This window comes from Neoarius graeffei, chromosome 7 (genome assembly GCF_027579695.1).
Source record: "Neoarius graeffei isolate fNeoGra1 chromosome 7, fNeoGra1.pri, whole genome shotgun sequence".
Classification (NCBI taxonomy): domain Eukaryota; kingdom Metazoa; phylum Chordata; class Actinopteri; order Siluriformes; family Ariidae; genus Neoarius; species Neoarius graeffei.
In genome coordinates, this window is record NC_083575.1 from 69,189,390 (window position 1) to 69,214,911 (window position 25,522).

Here is a 25,522-nt window from a genome sequence, read left to right on the forward strand (position 1 = left end):
TGAGGTGTTAATCACTTGTCGTTACCCCATGTATACTACACGATCCGAGACACACGATTGAGCCAAAACTCGGCCCGATCTCCAAAATAGTCGCACGAGTGAAAATCGTGTCAAAATCGGGCCAAAAATCGCACAGTGTATGCCCAGCATTACCTGGACATAAATGATAAATCCTGTATCTTGTAGTGTTTTGATCCCCAGATCTTTAACCCAGCCATGTATAAAAAGGTGTACTGTGTCCATGTAGAACGATGTCTGCAGCACCAGGTAGTTTGGGTGGATGATTTTTCAGCTCATAATGAATGAATGAATGAATGACTTTATTTAAACATAAGTTGATCAGCAGAGCTGGTGGAGTCGTGCATGTACAGATACAAATAATTACAAATACAAAAGACTAAAAATAAACACAATCTTAAAAAAAACCCTTAATCTGTTGATTATGTTAATTATCTTCACATTAAGTTCATTAATAGTATGCATAACTATTGTCTTTGTATTTAGTTCCGGCTACAACTGAAACAAAATTTATTCTACTAATGTCAAATTTAACTAGTAAATCTTTCATAGGAAAAATCCTTCTTTGTTAGCGCGTAAGGATCTAATCCCATTGAGCGGTTTCTATATCCGCTTCTTCTGAGTGTAGTTCTTGGTTTTAATAACTTGCTTGTTTGCTGAACACAAACATGGCAATAAGTTCTTGTGTTAATGGACCAGACTCCACTTTTGGATCATTAATCCCTTTTGACTGAGAATGCCCTGCATGCATGGTTTTATGTCGGCTTCTGGCACATCCATACAGTTTTAAATACATTACCGAAAATTAAAAAGTTTGTTTTTATTGAATTTATTTAATTCCTGGGCTCCCATTTGTAACAGGAAGTGATGTCGCATCCCATTTAATATACTTTACAATAGATTATTAGATTCTAATTGAATAGATGACCTAAAATAATTGATCATCTTTTTTTAATGGGCCCCGACTCGTTAAAAGTATGAATAGGTGGGTTTCAAAGCAGAAAAGGTTGAGAACCCCTGGTTTAGTTGATATACAGTGATAAATTTGTGTTCACAACACCATGTGGATTTTTTTTCTTTAACATTATCAGCAGCTATCAGAAGTATTTGGTAACACAATTTTAGCCTAATTTGTAATAATCTTTCAACTGCCAATGGAGTAAGATTAATATATTTAATGTCATTTTAAATAAGTCAACAATGCTGATTATTGTAGGAATCAAACAAATATTTGACAATTTAGAATTTTTAAAAAAGGTACAGTGGTGCTTGAAAGTTTGTGAGCCCTTTAGAATTTTCTATATTTCTGCATAAATATGACCTAAAACATCATCAGGTTTTCACACAAGTCCTAAAAGTAGATAAAGAGAACCCAGTTAAACAAATGAGACAAAAATATTATACTTGGTCATTTATTTATTGAGGAAAATGATCCAATATTACATATCTGTGAGTGGCAAAAGTATGTGAACCTCTAGGATTAGCAGTTAATTTGAAGGTGAAATTAGTCAGGTGTTTTTGATCAATGGGATGACAATCAGGTGTGAGTGGGCACCCTGTTTTATTTAAAGAACAGGGATCTATCAAAGTCTGATCTTCACAACACATGTTTATGCAAGTATATCATGGCACAAACAAAGGAGATTTCTGAGGATCTCAATAAAAGCGTTGTTGATGCTCATCAGGCTGGAAAAGGTTACAAAACCATCTCGAAAGAGTTTGGACTCCACCAATCCACAGTCAGACAGATTGTGTACAAATGGAGGAAATTCAAGACCAGTGTTACCCTCCCCAGGAGTGGTCGACCAACAAAGATCACGCCAAGAGCAAGGCGTGTAATAGTTGGCGAGGTCACAAAGGACCCCAGGGTAACTTCTAAGCAACTGAAGGCCCCTCTCACATTGGCTAATGTTAATGTTCATGAGTCCACCATCAGGAGAACACTGAACAACAATGGTGTGCATGGCAGGGTTGCAAGGAGAAAGCCACTGCTCTCCAAAAAGAACATTGCTGCTCATCTGCAGTTTGCTAAAGATCATGTGGAGAAGCCAGAAGGCTACTGGATGAATGTTTTGTGGATGGATGAGACCAAAATAGAACTTTTTGGTTTAAACGAGAAGCAGTATGTTTGGAGAAAGGAAAACACTGCATTCCGGCATAAGAACCTTATCCCATCTGTGAAACGTGGTGGTGGTAGTATCATGGTTTGGGCTTGTTTTGCTGCATCTGGGCCAGGACGGCTTGCCATCATTGATGGAACAATGAATTCTGAATTATGGCAGCGAAGTCTAAAAGAAAATGTCAGGACATCTGTCCATGAACTGAATCTCAAGAGAAAGTGGGTCATGCAGCAAGACAACGACCCTAAGTGCACAAGTCGTTCTACTAAAGAATGGTTAAAGAAGAATAAAGTTAATGTTTTGGAATGGCCAAGTCAAAGTCCTGACCTTAATCCAATTGAAATGTTGTGGAAGGACCTGAAGCGAGCAGTTCATGTGAGGAAACCCACCAACATCCCAGAGTTGAAGCTGTTCTGTATGGAGGAATGGGCTAAAATTCCTCCAAGCCGGTGTGCAGGACTGATCAACCGTTACCGCAAACGTTTAGTTGCAGTTATTGCTGCACAAGGGGGTCACACCAGATACTGAAAGCTAAGGTTCACATACTTTTGCCAGTCACAGATATGCAATATTGGATCATTTTCCTCAATAAATAAATGACCAAGTATAATATTTTTGTCTCATTTGTTTAACTGGGTTCTCTTTATCTACTTTTAGGACTTGTGTGAAAATCTGATGATGTTTTAGGTCATATTTATGCAGAAATATAGAAAATTCTAAAGGGTTCACAAACTTTCAAGCACCACTGTAAATGAAATGCTATACATGAACTGTCTTCACAACACTCTGGACAAGAAATTCCAGCTGATTATTAACAGATGTTTTGTGGTTTTGTTTTGTTGCTGTTAACTCACTGGACACCTTGTGGATGAGAGACTGTTCATAGCTAACCTAAATATACTTGTGACATTCCAGTATCCAAAGCCACTTTATGCTCGAGTTGAGACTTATCTGTGCTATTCTCCCTGCCTGCCCATGCAAACCTGCTCGCTCACATGAGAAAAAGGGAAGGGTGGGGGTTGTGAAAGGGGCAGCAGTGAAACTAGCTGCACATGACAACCTGAGATAAAATCGTAAAAAGTAAAACCGTCAATCTGTAATGGTCCGAATGACTATTCTGCAGACAGAGGGTTAACAGCTTCTGTTTTATATATTCTGGTTCATACGAGGTTATAAATCATGAAAATGAGACACAGGCAAAATAAACAAACAGGAACATTCTAATGAAAAGTCTTTTCTAGCCAGTGAATCCAGTTTCTAAGATATAGAAACTGTTTTTGCTTCTTGATGAGGTGCCTATAGTCCTTTATTTATTTATATGTTTTTAAAAATATGCAGTTGAATAGCTTCCAGGTGCCTTTGCTGTTAACTTCCAGCTACAGATACAGTGGATATAAAGTGTACACACCCTGTTAAAATGACAGGTTTTTCTGATGTTAAAAATCAATAAATAAATGAGACCACAATAAATAATTTCAAAACTTTTCCCACCTTTAATGTGACCTATAACCTGTACAACTCCAATTGAAAAACAAAGAATACAAAACATACAATAAGCTGGTTGCATAAGTGTGCACAGCCTTAAACTAATACTTTATTGAAACACCTTTTGATTTAATTACAGCATTCAGTCTTTTTGGGTCAGAGTCTGTCAGCCTGCCACATCTAGACTTCCCACAGATTTTCGATTGGATTTAGGTCTGGGCTCTGGCTGGGCCATTCCAAAACTTTAATTTTCTTCTGGTGAAGCCATTCTTTTGTTGATGTTGGTGTATGCTTGGGGTCATTGTCATGCTGAAAGATGAAATTCATCTTCGGCTTTCTAGCAAGGGCGGCACGGTGGTGTAGTGGTTAGCGCTGTCGCCTCACAGCAAGAAGGTCTGGGTTCGAGCCCCGTGGCCGGCGAGGGCCTTTCTGTGCGGAGTTTGCATGTTCTCCCCGTGTCCGCGTGGGTTTCCTCCGGGTGCTCCGGTTTCCCCCACAGTCCAAAGACATGCAGGTTAGGTTAACTGGTGACTCTAAATTAACCGTAGGTGTGAATGTGAGTGTGAATGGTTGCCTGTGTCTATGTGTCAGCCCTGTGATGACCTGGCGACTTGTCCAGGGTGTACCCCGCCTTTCGCCCGTAGTCAGCTGGGATAGGCTCCAGCTTGCCTGCGACCCTGTAGAACAGGATAAAGCGGCTCCAGATAATGAGATGAGATGAGATGAGCTTTCTAGCAGACACCTGAAGGTTTTGGGCCAAAACTGACTGGTATTTAGAACTGTTCATAATTCCCTCCACCTTGACTAAAGCCCCCGTTCCAGCTGAAGAAAAACAACCCCAAAACATGATGCTGCCACCACCATGCTTCACCGTGGGTATGGTGTTCTTTTGGTGATGTGCAGTGGTGTTTTTGCACCAAACATACCTTTTGGAATTGTGGCCAAAAAGTTCAACCTTGGTTTCATCAGACCAGAACACATTTTCCCCGCATGCTTTTGGGAGTTTTTTTTTCTTCTTCAAAATTTAGCTGGGTCTGGATGTTTTTCTTTGTAAGAAAAGGCTTCCACCCCATAGTCCAGACATATGGAGAATACGGGAGATTGTTGTCACATGTAGTACACAACCAGTATTTGCCAGAAATTCCTGCAGCTCCTTCAGTGTTGCTGTCGGCCTCTCGGCAGCCTCCCTGACCAGTTTTTGTCTTGTCTTTTCATCAATTTTGGAGGGACGTCCATTTCTTGGTAATGTCACTGTTGTCCCATATTTTCTCCACTTCTTGATGACTATCTTCACTGTGCTTCATGATATATCTAATGCCATGGAAATTTTTTGTACCCTTCTCCTTTCAACAATGAGATCCCCTTGATGCTTTGTAAGCTCTCTGTGAACCCTGGCTTTTGCTGGAGGATGCAACTGAGTCAATGTCTAAACTTTAAACTGTAATCAAAGTCATTTTAATTGATGGTAGGCCTGTACCTAAAAAGACTGACTGCTGTAATTTAAATCAAAAGGTGCTTCAACAAAGTATTAGTTTAAGGGTGTGCACACTTATGCAACCAGCTTATTGTACTTTGAAAAAAATATATTGTTCCCTCTAACAGATTTGTTTGTTTTTCAATTAAATTGTACAGGTTATAGGTCACATTAAAGGTGGGGAAAAGTTTTGAAATTATTTATCATGGTCTCAGGTTTTTCTGATGTAAAAAATAATAATAATAATAATAATAAATTATTTTAACGAGGTGTGTACACTTTTTTCTATATCCACTGTACAACCCTGATTCCAAAAAAGTTGGGACAAAGTACAAATTGTAAATAAAAATGGAATGCAATGATGTGGAAGTTTCAAAATTCCATATTTTATTCAGAATAGAACATAGATGACATATCAAATGTTTAAACTGAGAAAATGTATCATTTAAAGAGAAAAATTAGGTGATTTTAAATTTCATGACAACAACACATCTCAAAAAAGTTGGGACAAGGCCATGTTTACCACTGTGAGACATCCCCTTTTCTCTTTACAACAGTCTGTAAACGTCTGGGGACTGAGGAGACAAGTTGCTCAAGTTTAGGGAAAGGAATGTTAACCCATTCTTGTCTAATGTAGGATTCTAGTTGCTCAACTGTCTTAGGTCTTTTTTGTCGTATCTTCCGTTTTATGATGCGCCAAATGTTTTCTATGGGTGAAAGATCTGGACTGCAGGCTGGCCAGTTCAGTACCCGGACCCTTCTTCTACGCAGCCATGATGCTGTAATTGATGCAGTATGTGGTTTGGCATTGTCATGTTGGAAAATGCAAGGTCTTCCCTGAAAGAGACGTCATCTGGATGGGAGCATATGTTGCTCTAGAACCTGGATATACCTTTCAGCATTGATGGTGTCTTTCCAGATGTGTAAGCTGCCCATGCCACACGCACTAATGCAACCCCATACCATCAGAGATGCAGGCTTCTGAACTGAGCGCTGATAACAACTTGGGTCGTCCTTCTCCTCTTTAGTCCGAATGACACGGCGTCCCTGATTTTCATAAAGAACTTCAAATTTTGATTCGTCTGACCACAGAACAGTTTTCCACTTTGCCACAGTCCATTTTAAATGAGCCTTGGCCCAGAGAAGACGTCTGCGCTTCTGGATCATGTTTAGATATGGCTTCTTCTTTGAACTATAGAGTTTTAGCTGGCAACGGCGGATGGCACGGTGAATTGTGTTCACAGATAATGTTCTCTGGAAATATTCCTGAGCCCATTTTGTGATTTCCAATACAGAAGCATGCCTGTATGTGATGCAGTGCCGTCTAAGGGCCCGAAGGTCACGGGCACCCAGTATGGTTTTCCAGCCTTGACCCTTACGCACAGAGATTCTTCCAGATTCTCTGAATCTTTTGATGATATTATGCACTGTAGATGATGATATGTTCAAACTCTTTGCAATTTTACACTGTCAAACTCCTTTCTGATATTGCTCCACTATTTGTCGGCGCAGAATTAGGGGGATTGGTGATCCTCTTCCCATCTTTACTTCTGAGAGCCGCTGCCACTCCAAGATGCTCTTTTTATACCCAGTCATGTTAATGACCTATTGCCAATTGACCTAATGAGTTGCAATTTGGTCCTCCAGCTGTTCCTTTTTTGTACCTTGAACTTTTCCAGCCTCTTATTGCCCCTGTCCCAACTTTTTTGAGATGTGTTGCTGTCATGAAATTTCAAATGAGCCAGTATTTGGCATGAAATTTCAAAATGTCTCACTGTTGACATTTGATATGTTGTCTATGTTCTATTGTGAATACAATATCAGTTTTTGAGATTTGTAAATTATTGCATTCCGTTTTTATTTACAATTTGTACTTTGTCCCAACTTTTTTGGAATCGGGGTTGTATATAGCATCTCCCAGTACGGTGTATATAATCTGCCGGAAAAAGAACACAATGCACTTCATGGTATGGTTATGGCTTTTTACAATACTGACGAGCCACAGCTGTAATAAGTGCTGCTCCCTTCCCACTGCCATCCTCAGACAGGATGAAATCCACCTCGCACTTGGGAGCAAGTTCTTTCACAGTGTCTTTCACAATTCTCGAGAAGCTGCAGAGAGAGAGAAAGAAAGAAAGAAAGAAAGAAAGAAAGAAAGAAAGAAAGAAAGAAAGAAAGAAAGAAAGAAAGAAAGAAAGAAAGAAGACACTTTTAATACACACACACACCACTGAAGAGCTCTGAAAACCAAAAACTAATGATCAGATGTAGGGAAAAATCAGAAACCTGTACAGTGACTGATATTGTCCCACATTTTACTCACTGTGGATGGAGTTTGTAGAGCGTCCCATCCACCCCCACAGTGATGTCCAGATGGTCCAGTCCTCGGTTCTCCCTGATTTTGTCAACAATAGCAGCCATTCCTGCACCGCAGAGCTGTGCAGCTCGGTGTGACACAACACCACACACTTCCTTAACGATGATACTGTCATTGCACGTGCTGTTCAGGCCCAAATGCTGCAGAATAGATCTGACTTGCAGTAGTGCCAAACGATCACTAGAAGAGGCCATCAGTAAATTACAGAACAGAATAGCGTATCAAAATAACCGTGATAATGTTGGCTCTATAACAAAGTTCATAAGATGTCTGAGCAAGCTAAGAGCGATTCTTATACATCTGAAATTGCCTTTTCACTCTGGTCATAACTGAAACAACAGTTTCATACAGCTCGTCTATATGACTACAGTTATCAAAATTTTACCTTTCAATCTGTGAGAGAAACTTGGTCTCAAAGATGCCTCTTGTTTTAAGAGGCTCTGTAATGTGGCCACGAAACAAAAGACCCCGCTTGGTGAGATCTATGAGAATCTGCCTGACAATTTCTCCCAGGTACATTCCACTGGTCATCTTCTCAAACCTGTGTGCACAAAATAACATGTTCAGGTTCACATTTCCTGTTTGCTGTATTTGGTAGAAAGGGGATTTATTCAGTATTTGCAGTAAAATAGAGACATCAACGACTTCCAAACCAGCATATAAATAGTGTAGGCTCTCATACATATGTCATATGACTTGTCTTGCAACAAGTCCAAGAGGGCCAATACTCTTATGATACAGTGCCTCCTTGTGGGCACACAACACTCACCACCGCAAATTAGGCACACTATATGGCCAAAAGTTTGTGCACAAAGCGAGGTCCATGAATACATGGTTTGCCAAGGTTAGAATGGAGAACGCAAGTGGCCTGCACGCAGCCCTGACCTCAACCCCACTGAACACCTTTGGGATGAATTGGAATATTGATTACATGCCAGGCCTCCTTGCCTAACATGCGTGCCTGACCTCACTAATGCTCTAGTAGCTGAATGAGAACAAATCCACAGCTATACTCCAAAAATTAGTAGAAAGCCTCCTCAAAATTGCGGAGGTTATTATAAGAGCAAAAGGAGACTAAATCCGGAAGGGGATATATAGGTGTGAATGTCGGTGTCCACATACTTTTGGCTAAACAGTGTATGTTTAAAAAAAAAAAACTTCTTCTGAATTGGGAACATAATTGAAAGTATTGATTTTATTTCTGACAACCCCAATTCCAAAAAAGTTTGGACACTGTGTAAAACAAATAAAAACAGAATGTGAAGATTTGCAAATCATGGAAACCCTAGATTTAATTGAAAATAGTACAAAGACAACATATCAAATTTTGAAACTGAGAAATTTTACTGAAATATATCCTCATTTTGAATTTGATGTCAGCAACACGTTTCAGAAAAGTTGGAACGGGGACAACAAAAGAATGAAAAAGTTGTCATGCTAAAAAAAAACAACAACCCTAATTTGGTTAATTGGTAACAGGTCAGTAACTTGATTGGGTATAAAAAGAACATCTCGGAGAGGCGGAGTCTCTTAGAAGTAAACATGGAGAGGGGTTCAGTGCTCTGTGAAAGACTGTGTAGGCAAACAGTGCAACAATTTAAGAATAACATTCCTCAATGTAAAATTGCAAAGAATTTAGGGATCACATCATCTCTGGTACATAATATCATTAAAAGATTCAGAGAATCTGGAGAAATCTCTGTATGCAAGAGACAAGGCTGAAAACTGACATTGGATGCCTGTGATCTTCAGGCCCTCAGGAGACACTGCATTAAAAGCAGACGTGTCTGTAGTGGAAATCACTGTATGGGCTCAGGAACACTTCAGAAGACCATCGTCTGTGAAAACAGTTCATTACTGCATCTACAGATGCAAGTTAAAACCATATATAAAGAATATCCAGAAACACCGCCTCCTTCTCTGGGCCCGAGCTCTCTTATGATGGACTGAGGCAAAGTGGAAAATTGTCCTGAGGTCTGACGAATCAAAAGTAGAAATTCTTTTTAGAAATCATGGACACCACGTCCTTCAGGCTAAAGAGGAGAGGGACCATCCGGCTTGTTATCAGTGCACAGTTCAAAAGCCAGCATCTGTGATGGTATGAGATTGCATTAGTGCACATGACATGGGTAGTTTGTACATCTGGGAAGGCATCATTAATGCTGAATGATATATACACGTTTCAGAGCAATATGCTGCCATCCAGACAAAATCTTTTTTAGGAAAGACCTTTCTTCTTTCAGCAAGACAATGCCAAACCGCTTTCTGCACATATTAAAAATGCATGGTTCCGTAGTATAAGAGTCCGGGCGCTAAACTGGCCTGCCTGCAGTCCACACCTGTCTCCTATTTAAAACATTCGGTGCATTATGAAGCACAAAATACGACAAAGGAGACCCTGAACTGTTGAGCAACTGAAAATGTATATCAGCCAAGAATGGGACAACATTTCTCTTTCAAAATTAGAGCAATTGTTCTCCTCAGTTCCCAAACATTTAGAGTCTTGTTAAAAGTAGAGGTGATGCAACACAGTGGTAACCATGCCCCGTCCCAACTTTTTTGAAATGTGTTGCTGACATCAAATTCAAAATGAGCATATATTTTTCAAAAAACAATAAAATTTCTCAGTTTCAACATTTGATATGTTGTCTATGTACTATTTTCAATGAAATATTGGGTTTCCATGATTTGAAAATTATCGCATTCTGTTTTTATGTACAGTTTACACAGCGTCTCAACTTTTTTGGAATTGGGGTTGTATAATGAATTGGACCAATTGATATAATAAAATTACAGAGAACATAAATATCCAATGTGGATGAATAAGCCAGCATGGCCACTCTTACCTCTGTTTTCCCGCATTTAGGGAGCCGCAGTCTACCTCACGGTCAAACCGTGTCCGGATATCCTCAATGTTGTCATTATCCCCAAAACCACCCCACTCAGTGTTCACACACATGTGCCCCTCATCCCCTTCCACTGTTTCAATGTTTTTCATGTGTTCCATGTAGCAAACATTGCTGCCAGTTCCTGCATAGTCAAGGAAAACCCAGACAAAATCCAAAAGTGTTTTAGATATTTTTTCAATAACATACTCTTCCAAAAGCCCATGATTGCTTATGTCCATATAATGTGATAATCTTCTCTTTTGATATTAACATAACAACAATGTCAATTTTGTCTTGTGCCTGCATGACTATAAAAAACTAGACAACATTGTGAACATTAAGAGCTGTTCTGAACTGACATAAGATTGAAGTCGTGCATGAGAGAGGACGACTTATTTTTTGGACAGGACGAGATAAAAACCATACCAGCAATTAGTCCAATTTCACAATTAGGATCTTCATATGCACATGTCATCATTGTGCCAACTGTATCGTTTACCACAGCAACAATATCAAGGTCAAATTCCTACAGGAACAGAATATGACAGAGTAACTCTGTGCAATGGCTTTACAAATAAGGATAGAAACACGTTTTTTAATGTACATAATAATGTATACATTTCACATCTTGTCTTACATTTCGTCTCTTAATGGCCTCTCTCAACATGTCCACCACATCATTCCCCTCACAGTGAGTAGCTTTGAAGCCCTTTGTCCAGCTCACCAAGATTCCCTGAAATATTTTGTACAGCTAATGACACTGTTTGATGCAACCATCAATAATCATCTGTTTTCATAGTGGTTCAGAGATGTTTTCATAGCTGAGATTAAGGCTCTGATAAGCATTGGTAATGCCTCTGTTACCTTATCTATTCCAGTCTGACTGCATGGAAATGAGAAGGTGAAGCCAAGGGGCAGGCAACTGTTTTTCATCCCCATGTAGTCCAGGAAATCTGAGATACAATGCACTATGTGATCAAAGAGCTGAAAGAAAACAGAACATTTATTAGCTATATACAGTGGCATGCAAAAGTTTGTGCACCCTTACTGAAAATGTCTGTTACTGTGAATAGTTACGTCAGCAGAAGATGAACTGATCACCAAAAGGCATAAAGGTAAAGACAACACATTTCTTTTCAGTGTTTTCTGCAAGATTTGTGTATTATTTTTGTTTTGTACAATTGGAGAGTGAAAAAAGAAAAGGAACACCATGCGAAAGTTTGGGTACCCTAATACATTTGAGTTCTCAGGTAACTTTTACCAAGGTTCCAGACCTTAATTAGCATATTGAGCTGTGGCTTGTTCAAATTCTTCATTAGGAAAGGTCAGATGATGCAGATTTCAAAGCTGTATAAATTCTATGACTCCTCAAACTTGTCCCTAAAATCAACAGCTATGGGCTCCTCTAAGCAACTCCCTCGCATTCTGAATAATAAAATAATTGATGCTCACAAAGCAGGAGAAGGCTACAAGAATGTAGCAAAGTGTTTTCAGGTAGCTGTTTCCTCAGATTGTAATGTTATTAAGAAATGGCAGTTAACAGAAACAGTGGAGATCAAGGTGAGGTCTGGAAGATGAAGAAAACTTTCTGAAAGAACTGCTCATTGGATTGCTAGAAAGGCAAATAAAAACCCGTTTGACTGCAAAAGACCTTCAGAAAGATTTCGCAGACTCTGGAGTGGTGGTGCACTGTTCTACTATGCAGCAACACCTGAACAAATACCGGTATGACCTTCATAGGAGAGTCATCAGAAGAAAACCTTCTGAAGTTTGGGTCTGAAGTTTGCAAATGAACATCTAAATAAGCCTGATGCATTTTGGAAACAAGTCCTGTGGACTGATGAAATCAAAATAGAACTTTTGGGCCACAATGTGCAAAGGTATGTTTGGAGAAAAAAGGGTGCCAAATTCCAGGAAAAGAACACCTCTCCAACTCTGAAGCATGGGTGTGGATCGATCATGCTTTGGGGTTGTGTTGCAGCCAGTGGCACAGGGCACATTTCATTGGTCGAGGGACGCATGGATTCGAATAAATACCAGCAAATTCTGGAAGCAAACATCACACCATCTGTAAAAAACTTGAAGTTAAAAAGAGGATGGGTACTACAATAAGACGATGATCCAAAACACACCTCAAAATCTACAATGGAATACCTCAAGAGGCACAAGCTGAAGGTTTTGCCCTGGCCCTCACAATCCCCCGACCTAAACATCATTGAAAACCTGTGGATAGATCTCAAAAGAGCAGTGCATGCAAGACAGCCCAAGAAACTTGTAGAACCGGAAGGCTTTTGCAAGGCCGAATGTGTGAAAATCCCCCAGGTAAGAACTGAAAGATTATTAGCTGGCTACAAAAAGTGTTTACAAGCTGTGATACTTGCCAAAGGGGGTGTTACTAGGTACTAACCATGCAGGGTGTCCAAACTTTTGCTTTGGGCCCTTTTCCTTTTTTGTAATTTTGAAAATGTAAAAGATGAAAATAAAAAAATGTTTTTGTTTAAAATATAAAGGGAATGAGTCATCTCTAACTTTATGCCTTTTGGAGATCATTTCATCTTCAACTTGCTTAACTATTCACAGTAACAGCAATTTTGACCAGGGGTGCCCAAACTTTTGCATACCACTGTAGCTTAATTTGAATTAACTATCATTTTTTTTATTATAACAAACTAATTCATAATGTTAATGTAATAATAATAATAATAATAATGCAATTTGAAATAGTGAACGTGGAAGCTGATTGCCAGCATTTACGTGAAAGAAGACATAAATTTGCACCTCCTCTCCAGTGCCCTGCATGATTTCCAGAGGGATGGCATAGATCTTGTTATACATGCGGACAGATTTGCGAATTCCGCTACGGATCTTCACCACCAACACTCTGAAGTTTGTTCCGCCCAGATCCAAGGCCAGAAATTTTCCAGTCTCTGGAGTAGGACCACCAATAATGGAATAAATCAGTATACAAATTGTCCATTTTAAATCAACACTCTTATAGCCATTGTAAATGCTCCAGTCAGAATTATCAAAGGGTGGGCCATGTCCTTCCTTAGCTAGCAGGCTTCCTCTGGCCCCAACTCTGTGTGCGCGCAAGCTTGCAGGTGATATGCCATTGTTTTTTTGTTTTTTTTAAAGATATTTTTTTGGGCTTTTTTTCACCTTTATTGGATAGGACAGTGTAGAGACAGGAAATGAGCAGGAGAGAGAAACGGGGAGGGATCGGGAAATGACCTCGGGTCGGAATCGAACCCGGGTCCCCGGATTTATGGTATGGCACCTGAGCCACGACACCCCATGATATGCCATTGTTAGGATGAAAAATATTGCTGTTAGGCAGAGTATGAGAAAAACAGCGAAAAGCGAGTATGTACTGTAGGTGAGGAAGAATTGGTGGCACATCTCTGTTTCAGCCCTCCAACATCTTAAACAAGATGATTTTAGAGGTGGTTTGGTAAATAAATTGTACTTGTAAATGTAGTTTTAGTGAGTGAGTCCTAATCTTACTTGAATAAATACAACCCCAAATCAGAAAAGCTTGGGACGGTTTGTTGAAATTGAAATTAAAACTAAAAAAAACAATGATTTGTAAATAATAATATTTGCCCTATATTGCATTCAAAACAATACAACAGCACATTATTTGACGTTTTACTTCATGAACTGTACAGTTTTTTCAAAATAAACAGCTATTTCAGTTTTCATTCTTGCAACACATTTTTAAAAAATTGGGACAGTAAAGCATTTACTACTTTATAATGTTGCCATTACTTCTCATGACACTTAACCCATTGACGCCTGAAACGCCTGCAAAAAAACATCTGCAAATGCCTAAGACAGTTTTTAGAAAAGGTCCCCATCTGCCTGAGGGTTTTCTGAAATAAAAATAATTAATTGAAAATGCCTATGAAAAATTCAATATCTCAGCCTCTGAAGCACATAGAGACATGAAATAAATTGCATTTAAAAGATAAAATTCTCTGCTTTTATTGGATCATGCTCATTCAGCATTAACACTAACATTTTTATAAAAAAAAACAAATCTCAGAGTCAGATGAGTAAAAATCAGTATTATATGATTCATTCATATAAAGAACGACATATCAACACAGATCAATTGATCTAAAAACATGTCAACACAGATTAATTCATCTAACATGGAACAAGGCACTTTGTCATGGGAGAAAGGTGGGAAAGGAGTGAGGAGAAGTGGTGAAAGTCCTGAGGAGGAACTGGAGGAAATGACCAGGGGAAACGACCGGAGGAACAAATTTCCAAAGACTGACACTGACCTCACACACACCCATCTTTTATACACACACACACACACACACACACACACACACACACTACTGTCGTAGAACGTGGTGCATGAAGCACTCGCGGTGCAGGGGAATATTGCACTGCCTGCATCCCATCAGTGTAGACCCCGGGCGCACATTGGTGCCAGTGTGCTTTTTGGCACAATCCCTGCAGGTCTTTCTCTTGTTGCTGATCTGGGCCAGATCATGCCCAGCTGAAGCTCCAGATAGGCTGGTGGGGAGCATCTGGTGGGGAGCACTTCTCTTGGTTATTGGGAAGCACAGCTCCATCGTTAAGTCCTCCAACCAGGCTTTGTAGCCACTCTTCCTGTACTTCCATTCATCTCCACCAGCAGATCTGGCAGCCACAAATGCATTGTAGCACGCCACAGACAAAAAATAAAAAAACAGCCTCCTCCACCACTTTGAAGACCTGTGATCGATTTGGTAGTACCCCACCATCTGGTCGAGCAGGTCTACACCCTTCATATGTTGCTGGTAGTCAGCAAGGCAGGCTGGCACCTTGACCTCCACCTGACGCTGAGCCTCGATCTTCCTTTTCACTGACCCCAAAGCCATGGGGTCATGGTGGTTGGACAGGACCATTACTGCCTTGGTGTCCTGCCACACGCACAAGGTCAGCTCATCCTGTTGAGCCACCCGATACTGATGCCTGGCCATGCCAGCCTGCTTGCTGAGCTCCTTGGTCTTCGGTAGGCCCCTTCTGTTTGCGCGCACCGTCCCACAAGCCTGAATTCCCCTTGCCTTCAGGTAAACCAGCAAGGGCACGCTTGTGTAGAAGTTATCCATGTAAACAGACAGGTGTGATCCGTAGTATGGGCTGGCCAGGTCGGTGACGATGCAGTGCGCCAGGTTGATCTCCGCCTTGCCCTCTGTGGCCCCCGTATACACCTGAAAGCTGGTGATGTAGCCAGTTGTACTTTCTGCCATCGCCCATACCTTCACTCCCCATTTTACTGGCTTCATGGGGAGGTACTGCCGGAATGCCAGCCGCCCTTTGTACTTGACCATGGACTCGTCCACGGTCACGATACCATTAACTTCATAAAGGGCCTGGTATTGGTTCAGGAGGAGGTCCAAGAAGCACCACAGTTTCCATAGCCTGTCCGATTTGTCCACTTTAGGGTCAGTGTTGTCTTGGAGATGTAGATATCTAAACATGATTCAAGATTCAAAAAGTTTTTGCTGGCTGGATTTCTTTATGATGTTTGATGTCCATGTAAACTTATGACGTGCATGTGTTGGCCATTATTGTTTTTATTTTTGTGTATTGTGCTATGCATATGAATTTATTTATCTATTCCATATGTATTGTTATTTAAGTTATTTATTTATAATTGTATTACTATATATCAATGTTGTACATTTGGGACATTTAGGTATTTGGGACATGTAGTTTTGCTTTATGATTCAGGATAAAGTAAAGTTACTGCCCAATACTGCTATTTATTATACTACTATTACTATTGCTATATACTGTTACTATACTATCACTAAAGCATAATCATCATTATTATTATTATTATTATTATTATTAGTAGTAGTAGTAGGCTTAGTAGAAGGCTCTAACACCACTTCGGGTACATTACTGGCCATGATGGAGACATCACTGCAAAATATTATTATTATTATTTAATAATAATTTATTAATTATTAATTTTATTATTATTAATAATAAATTAATAAAACCCTGCATCGTATGTCTTGCATTATGCAATTATACTGTATACTGCAGTAACACTAGTTTAAAAAAAAATCCTAGTTTTCATACTGCAGTAATTCGCCGAGGTTTTTTTTTTTTCATAAGGGTAACGCCACGCAATAAGACACAGAAGTCGTCAGAAGAGAGCGCAAGAATAAATAATTACCTCCAGATCATGTCGAAGCGATCTCGTGCCATCACTCGGGGGACATTTGTCTGATACAGCCACTTGCTCTGTCTCCAGTAATCCCGGCGAGTTGGTAGTTTCATTATCCCAAAAGTTATGCAGAGACCGATGAACGATTTCATTTCCTGTTTTGAGACGGCGCTCCACTTTAAGTTTGATGGTGTGTGACCGCGCGTCTGATCAGCATATACATTTGTCTGTGTCACCAACATATCCCAAACTTCCTCAGTGAAAATATTCGAAAATACATCTAAAGGGCTTGCATCTTCAGATATCGGCACCTTCAGCCCAGGTGTCCAAGTGAACTTTTGTTGACGTGGGGGGTGAAATCCATCTGACTGCCAGTCCACTTGGAAGCCTTGGAATTCCTCCTCCTCATCATCCTCTCGAAACAAATCCCACTCCTGTTCTCTATCTAAGGGGTCTTCCGGCACATCTCCCTCTATCTCTTCCTCGATTAAAATCTGTTCACCCCCCTCCAACTCCACATCACTTCCATCACTGTCACAGCATGTCTCCGCAGTAACCGCAGCCATTTTCGCCGGTGTTAAATAGCTAAACAAACGCACGTGTGCAGAACAGCGAGTATGGCTGATTGATTGACGTTATTATCGACAAATCACACAACACATTTTTGGTCACATGGTCTTAAAATATCGAAAACACCCACCACATGTGTATTTGAACTAATGATTGTGCATTACATGCTGCATGCGCCTTGAAAAAAATGACAAATCAACAATGCTGCGTTATGCAGCAACCAGCATTTGGGGCAATGTTGCGTTATGCAACAACCGGCGCTAGGGGCAATGTTGCGCGACGCAGCATCCGGCGTCAATGGGACGATGTTTAGGGACTGAAGATACCAAGTGATTAAGTGTTCCAGGTGTTATTTTGTCCCGTTCTTCCTGCTAACAGGTCTTAAGGTGTGCAACAATACAGGGTCGTCTTTGTCATTTCAAAATTCGCCACACATTCTGTATTGGGGACAGAGGGGACAGACATCCTCTTCTTCCACAGCCATGCCTTTATAATATGTGTGTGCAATGTGGTTTTGAATTGTCTTGCATTGTGTTGAAGTAGCCCTGGAAAAGATGTCATCTTGAAGGCAGATTATGTTGCTCCAAAATCTCAATGTACTTTTCTGCATTAATGCTGTCATCACAGAAGTGTAAGTTACCTTTGCCAAGGGCACTGACACAACCCCATACCATGACAGACCCTGACTTTGGGACTTATTGCTGGTAAAAGTCTGGATGGTCCTTTTTGTCTTTGGTTCGGCGCACATGGCATCCATTTCTTACAAAAAAAGACCTGCAATGCTGATTCATCTGACCACAATACACATTTCCACTGTGTGATGGTCCATCCCAGATGCCTCCAAGCCAAGAGACACTGTCTGAGGGATCAGAGATCACAGGTGTTCAGCTTAGGCTTGTGCCCTTGCCCTTTATGCACCAAAATTCCACCAGCTTCCTTGACTCGTTTAATGATATTAGGCCCCATAGAGGGTGAAATATCCAAATTACTTCATATCTTTCTTTGAGGAACATTGTTCTTGAACATTTCAATTGTTAGCTCATCCAGCCGACAGGCAATGAGCTTATCCTATCATGTGTTGTCCATCGTCCATCCGTCGTCTGGTGTCTGTCCGGCATTGTCTCATCTCATCTCATTATCTCTAGCCGCTTTATCCTTCTACAGGGTCGCAGGCAAGCTGGAGCCTATCCCAGCTGACTACGGGCGAAAGGCGGGGTACACCCTGGACAAGTCGCCAGGTCATCACAGGGCTGACACATAGACACAGACAACCATTCACACTCACATTCACACCTACGGTCAATTTAGAGTCACCAGTTAACCTAACCTGCATGTCTTTGGACTGTGGGGGAAACCGGAGCACCCGGAGGAAACCCACGCGGACACGGGGAGAACATGCAAACTCCACACAGAAAGGCCCTCGCCAGCCCCGGGGCTCGAACCCAGGACCTTCTTGCTGTGAGGCGACAGCGCTAACCACTACACCACCGTGCCGCCCCCGGCATTGTCTACATTTCACAAAAATCACTTCTCTCTCAATTCTTCACCAATTTTTATTCTTTTTGTCAGGAAGGTAGGTCTGCCTGGGGTGCATATAGCTTCTAGCCAAATTTGCATAATTGCAATTAATAATGAGGATATGGAGTAATTAAGGCCTAACGAGCAGTTTCCACACAAATCGCTTGTTCTCCCTCAATTCTGCACCAATTTTGATTCTTTCTGGCATGAAGGTAGATATTCCTAGGGTGTATAGAGCTTCTATATATCTTGCATAATGTGTGTATAGCTTGCAACATTTATTGTGCAAGGTGGCCCACTTTAGATTGTTCCTTCTGGACTAGACAGGGCCAGAGTGAGCTACACTAGGGCTTTTCAAAGTGTGGGGCGCGCCTCCCCTAGGGGGTGCCAGAGTTCTTCAGGGGGGGCGCAACGTGAGGAAAAATAAACCAGAATAAGTTACTATTGCGGACATTTAGCGAACTTCAGCTAGCCTTTGCCAGAGACAAAATGGATCGATTTTTAGTACCTAAAGCTACAGTGAGTGAGGAGACAGTCTGGGCCAAGCAAAAAAAGAAGGAAGTATGACCACGAATATTTAAAGTTTGGATTTTCATGGACTGGATCTGAAGATGCTCCACTGCCACAGTGTGTTGTCTGCCAAGAGGTGCTAGCTAACGATGCTATGAGATGTTTAAAAATGTGTAAAACAAGATGTTAAAAATAAAGCACAGATGTTTAAAATGTGTAAAAAAAAAAGAGGTTTTTAAAAAGCACAGATGTTTAAAATGTGTACAACAACCATTTTTTTAAAAAATACGAATGGAACATTAATGGTGCGTTCATGTGCTATGGGAATTATGGTAAATACCAAACGCCGACATGGAAAGCACACATGAACACCCCCTCTTGTGGTATTTTCCACTGGGCAACTCGTAGAAAATTTTGATACACGAGTTGCCGAGATGAGATGAACTTTAACCTTTTCAACATGGCGGCGAGCGGTACAAGACTAGCTTATGAACCAAGAAAGAAGTGGTTTTCACCTACGGAAAGCTGACTCTCACCTTTTAAATGAGTCATGTTATGTATATTATATTATTATAATAATATGTATATTATAGCCTAATACAAAATATTCTGTGGCTGTCCAAAGAACGCCAACAATGATCTAGATACTGGCTACTCTCATTGTGGCTACAGCCAAATTTCCAAAAACTGCGTGGCATTCAATGTGTTAAGAAAATCTCTACTTGTCATGATCAGGAAATATTCAGCATTATTTACCTTTTGACTTTTGATAACTCATATTCCTGCTGCAGCTGATGAACAAGGCAATCTATAATTGTTTTAGCCAAATAACAGGCCTGATTCTGAATCTGGTCCACCATCTTTAATTTGTCAACAACAACAAAAGCATGTGAACACAACACACTGGTAAATACCACTTCCCAACTGGAAAATATCATCTTCCCATAGCACATGAACGCAGCATGAGTATAGCAACAACAAAAATTGTAAAGGGGGGGGGGGGGGGGGGGGGGGGGGGTTGCTGTTGTTTATTTGCTCTCTGAGGGGGGGCTGACTCTCCCACACTTTGAAAACCCCTGAGCTACACTGTCATTAATGGTCTCGTTTTCTCATAGATTTGTTGACAAACTGGAGATCCTTGGCCCATCTTTGCTCCTCAAAGACTAGGCCATTCCTGAATACTGTTTTTGTATCAAATCATGATTACAATCACCTGTTTACATCACCTGTTTCAAATCACATCATTATTTATTTTACCTCATTACTTGCCCTAACTTGTCCCCGTCCCAACTTTTTTTGGAAGGTGTTGCAGGCCTGAAACGCAGGAATGGATGTATATTAACAAATGAAATGAAGTTGACCAGACAAAACATGAAATAGCTTGGGTTCATACCGTCGGAAATAAAATACAAGTCTAAGTAAATTTAGAAATCACTGTTTTCTTTTTTATTTGCATTTTCCATATCGCCACAACTTTTTCTGATTTGAGATTGTATGTAAAGACAGATTTTTAATGCCATTTTTTTGTGGCTAAATATCACATGCACTGCATGTAGTACACTACACAGGGTGTACAAGGCAATGATGTTTACCCCAGCTAGAGTACAAGAAACGGAAGCTTATGTATAATCTTGTTTTTAAGATCAACAATTAAAATTTCTTACCTGTGCCATCTGGAGTCCTGTAAACATATGAAGGCAACATTTTGACTGAGGCGGATCCATGCGAGTCCTTTTTGAGGCCACGCTCCAACTCCACTCGCATCTTATCTTTAACCTGTTGGAGCTGTGCAGGGCTGAGGGTGAATTCTGATAGCGTGTTGTCAATCTCTTTGCGCTGTGATGCTAGGCGTTGGGCAACTGCTGTCACCATGGCTGCCCCTTTCCCACTGCCACTCTCCGACAACACAAAACGGACATGGCACTCAGGCACCAGGCGGCGCACCACTTTATGAAGCCTCTTTGCAAACCTGCAAAATTCATTTACAATCGAGTGACTAAGATATTGTGAGTAATAGTGGTACTTGGGTTTGAGTCAGGTTTATTTGTTTTAAATGACAACAACTACAAGGAGCAAGCAAGCTATCATACTGGGGATGAGTTCGGTAGACTGTTCCATCCACGCCAACGGTGGTCCTTAGCATCTTTAGCTTCTTATTCTCTCGGATGCGTGTGAGGATGGCAGCTAGTGCAGCAGCACACAGGTTCGCTGACCTGAAGGACACAATGGTGCAAACATGCTGGACAGCAACACAGTCGTCCTCTGTGGGATTGAGACCCAGCTCTGTAAGGATATTCTTAGTGTTCTTCAGCCCATCTTTGTACCTGGAAGCAGAAACCAAGGAAACAACTAAAAGCTCCATACATTTTCCTAAAAACCCTTATTGATAACATCCATCCATCCATTATCTGTCACCGCTTATCCTGTGCAGGGTCGCTGGCAAGCTGGAGCCTATCCCAGCTGACTATGGGCGAGAGGCGGGGTACACCCTGGACAACTCGCCAGATCATCGCAGGGCTGACACATCGAGACAAACAACCATTCACATTCACACCTACAGTCAATCTAGAGCCACCAATTAGCCTAACCTGCTTGTCTTTGTGGGAAACCAGAGCACCCAGAGGAAACCCATGCAGACATGGGGAGAACATGCAAACTCCATACAGAAAGGCCCCCGTCGGCCACTGGGCTCGAACCCAGAACCTTCTTGCTGTGAGGCGACAATGCTAACCACTACACCACCGTGCCACCCCTTATTGATAATAGGTTTAATGAATTAATCACATATAATGTAGATTAGCAGAGATGTAAGGTTAGCTGAATTCTTATAGCTGAAACATTACATTACAGGTATTTAGCAGACGCTCTTATCCAGAGCGACATATAACAAACGCAGAGCAGCCTGGGGAGCAGTCGGGGGTTAGGTGCCTTGCCCAAGGGCACTTCAGCCATTCCTGCTGGTTCAGGGAATCAAACCAGCAACTTTTTGGTCCCAAAGCTGCTTCTCTAACCTTTAGGCCATGGCTCTTCCTCTCCATGAAACATAGTGCCAAGTAGAGCAACAAGTTAAAAAGAAATTCTTGGCAAACAACTTACTCTTCTATCATGCAGATGTGTTTAGTTTGAAATCTCCCTTTGATACGAAGAGCATCAGAGACTCTTCCTTTAAACAGCAGGCTTTGTTTAGCCATCTTCAACAGGATGAGCCTCACCAGTTCTCCCATGTACATCCCACTCACCATCTTCTCAAACCTTAGGAGACAAGAGCGTGTGACTTATTAACAATTAGAATCTTGATTGATAGGCTTCTGAAGGCGGGTCAATATTCCCAAATCTGTGTGAACACCACAAATTGTTTGAATCCAGAATTCATTATGAATTCGGTTCTACTTTTTCCAAAGGAAAATTTCGAAGAAACTACGGAGCAAATTGTATTTTGTGGCATTCTAAGTGAATGTATACTGACTGCTGCTACAAAATTGTGACAATCCGTCAAATAATTAATCAAACAGTTCTTTATTTAGTTAATGAAACCTCACAATTGTTTTCCAGGGTTGATGGAGGCTGCATCAATTTCCCGGTCAAAACTTGTAATGAAATCATCAAGTGCCCCATCATCTCCAAACGCTCCCCACTCTGTATTGATGCACATCCTGCCCTCATCTCCTTCCACCAGGTCAATGTGTCTCATCTCCTCCATGTAGCATGCATTAGTACCTGTACCTAAGGAAGACAGAAAACTGCCATCTTGATTGTACATTTATCGCTAGATAATGATATTACATGATTGTTGATCAGACTATACTTCAGGTAATGTTCAGACTTGGTCACTATGGTCTCACCTATGATGACTCCGACCTCACAATGCTGGTCGTCATATCCACAAGTCATCATGGTCCCCACTGTGTCATTGACCAGAGCCAGAACATCCACATCAATCCCCTGTTTTCATACACAACCCTGATTTTTAAAACCTTTTTATCTTTACACACACAAATATCAATCTAAATACTTTTTTAAAAAAGTTTGTCATACCCCAACTCTGTTGATGGCTTGCCTTAGTAACTGTACCACATTGATACCTCGAACACCTCTGGCCTTGTAGTTCTTTGACCATGAGAGCAAGACACCCTACAGTACATCATTTTAAAGACTGTATTAGGATTAAGGTGACTTGAGAGAAATTATCATGATATAGCTCTACAGTTCTGTGTAAAAGTTTTAAGCACGTGTAAAGAAATGCTGTAGACCAAAAATGGCTTAAAAATAATGAAATGAAATGTTTTGACGGGGCGGCACGGTGGTGTAGTGGTTAGCGCTGTCGCCTCACAGCAAGAAGGTCCGGGTTCGAGCCCCGTGGCCAGCGAGGGCCTTTCTGTGCGGAGTTTGCATGTTCTCCCCGTGTCCACGTGGGTTTCCTCCGGGTGCTCCGGTTTCCCCCACAGTCCAAAGACATGCAGGTTAGGTTAACTGGTGACTCTAAATTGACCGTAGGTGTGAATGTGAGTGTGAATGGTTGTCTGTGTCTATGTGTCAGCCCTGTGATGACCTGGCGACTTGTCCAGGGTGTACCCCGCCTTTCACCCGTAGTCAGCTGGGATAGGCTCCAGCTTGCCTGCGACCCTGTAGAACAGGATAAAGCGGCTACAGATAATGAGATGAGATGTTTTGACATTAAAACAATACTATAAACAGCAGTAAGCCATAATAAATGAAACAAAGTCAATATTTGGTGTGAGACAACCCTTTGCTTTAAAAAAAATAGTCTCAGGTCCAGTGAGTGCAGTTTTATAAGGAATGAGCTGTAGGTTTTACTGAGCATCTTACAGAACCAGCCACAGTTCTTCTGGACACTTTGACTGTCAGACTTGCTTCTTAATTTTTCAGCAAAACCCAGCAGCCTTCGTTATGTTTTCTCTTTTCATCTGAAAAGTGGTCTCTTATGTCATATGCTGCTCAGATACAAAAAAAAATTTCTGTAACATTTAATTTTGTGCTGGAAAACGAACATTTGGAAGTCTAAAATGTTGTTGTTGTTGTTGACTCGATAATGTAGAAGTAATAAAAGAGAAATCTATAAAGTTTGTATGAAAATATATGGGGCAGCTTGGTGGTGTAGTGGTTAGCACTGTCGCCTCACAGCAAGAAGGTCCTGGGTCAGGGCCGTAGCCAGGATTTTTCAAATACCGAGGTCAAGCATGGCTGACAGCATCGAAGCACGCGCCCCCCACCACCACCACCGGCAGAACTTAAATAAATAAATAAATGAATAAATAACAAACCAAGGATAGATTTGGTGGTGGACACATTTATTTTAACAATTCTAAAACTGTGGCACCATAACTGTGGTGTTTTATCTGACATAAAAGTAGAAAGGTAGTGAACTCTTGAACTGAGTATACATACCTAAAGTACCAGTTACCTAAAGTATTGGCATTATTTACATTGACGCATACACATGACAGAAAGGGTGTGAACTGCTGAATTGTAAGCTTTAGTATTACACCTTATAATAATAGTGTGATAGTGTGTGTGTGTGTGTGTGTGTGTGTGTGTGTGTGTGTGTGTGTGAGTGAGTGAGAGAGAGAGAGAGAGAGACAGAGTTTGTGTGTTATTTGTGGGTGTCTGTATGTGTAGAGACATTCTGAGCAGTAATGTAAAGGCATCAGTCTATCTGGCTGTCTTGAATTGAGATCCATTTGCATGCATTCTCTGAAACAGTGTTCTCACCGTTGCCTGTAATGTAAGTTTGGCTCACAACACATTTACTTTAACAATTCTAAAACTGTGCCATCAGAACTGTGGAGTTTTGTCTGACATAAAAGTCAAAACTGAACTGAACTGAGTGTATTGCTCAGCTACCTGAAGTATTGGCATTATTTACATTTCATTATCTTAAATTACATTAGAATGTAGAGCTATTAGTTCTGTGTGAAGACTATGTATTAGAGAGAGTGTGAGAGTGTATTATTTGTGTGTATGTGTGTGTGTCTGTATTTGTGAGTGAGTGAGTGAGTGTGAGAGAGAGAGAGAGAGAGAGAGAGAGAGAGAGAGAGAGTTATGTGCGCTCTATAATGCGATGTGACTATTAGCCTACGTTAGGTTAGGTAGGCATATGTGATAGAGCGTAGACTACACCCTGCCTGTTTTATCCAATACCCAACTTCCCCGGCCGACACTAGTATAGGCTACGTCGCGTGACACTGCGTTAGACACGGCAACGATAGAGATAGAGGCTGAGAGATTTCAGATGACATTAGACGAATGTGAATTTTATTGGGGGGAAATACAGATGACGTGGATGTGGACGCTGCATTTTACATTGATCACTGCTCGAATTCAGCGTAGACCAATTTGAAATTTCTGAAAAAAATACCGAGGACA

At 41.0% G+C, this 25,522-nt stretch overlaps 1 protein-coding gene across 2 annotated transcripts in view; it reads right to left on the reverse strand.

Moving 5' to 3' along the window:
* Positions 1-6,610: 6,610 nt before the first annotated feature.
* Positions 6,611-25,522, reverse strand: part of hkdc1 (hexokinase domain containing 1) — a 40,615-nt gene continuing 21,703 nt past the window's right edge. Inside the window, exons 5-18 of one of the 2 annotated variants that reach the window (XM_060926321.1) lie at positions 23,174-23,269; positions 22,981-23,080; positions 22,678-22,861; positions 22,235-22,390; positions 21,229-21,462; positions 20,803-21,107; positions 13,141-13,289; positions 11,227-11,346; positions 11,000-11,095; positions 10,789-10,888; positions 10,321-10,504; positions 7,860-8,015; positions 7,421-7,654; positions 6,611-7,209 (exon numbers count right to left, since the gene is read on the reverse strand). In XM_060926321.1, coding sequence (XP_060782304.1) covers positions 7,071-7,209; positions 7,421-7,654; positions 7,860-8,015; positions 10,321-10,504; positions 10,789-10,888; positions 11,000-11,095; positions 11,227-11,346; positions 13,141-13,289; positions 20,803-21,107; positions 21,229-21,462; positions 22,235-22,390; positions 22,678-22,861; positions 22,981-23,080; positions 23,174-23,269 — 2,253 coding nt within the window. In that variant the 3' untranslated portion in view covers positions 6,611-7,070. Of the gene's footprint in view, positions 7,210-7,420; positions 7,655-7,859; positions 8,016-10,320; positions 10,505-10,788; positions 10,889-10,999; positions 11,096-11,226; positions 11,347-13,140; positions 13,290-20,395; positions 20,453-20,802; positions 21,108-21,228; positions 21,463-22,234; positions 22,391-22,677; positions 22,862-22,980; positions 23,081-23,173; positions 23,270-25,522 lie in introns of those variants that run through there. The other variant, XM_060926322.1, reaches the window with a different exon arrangement.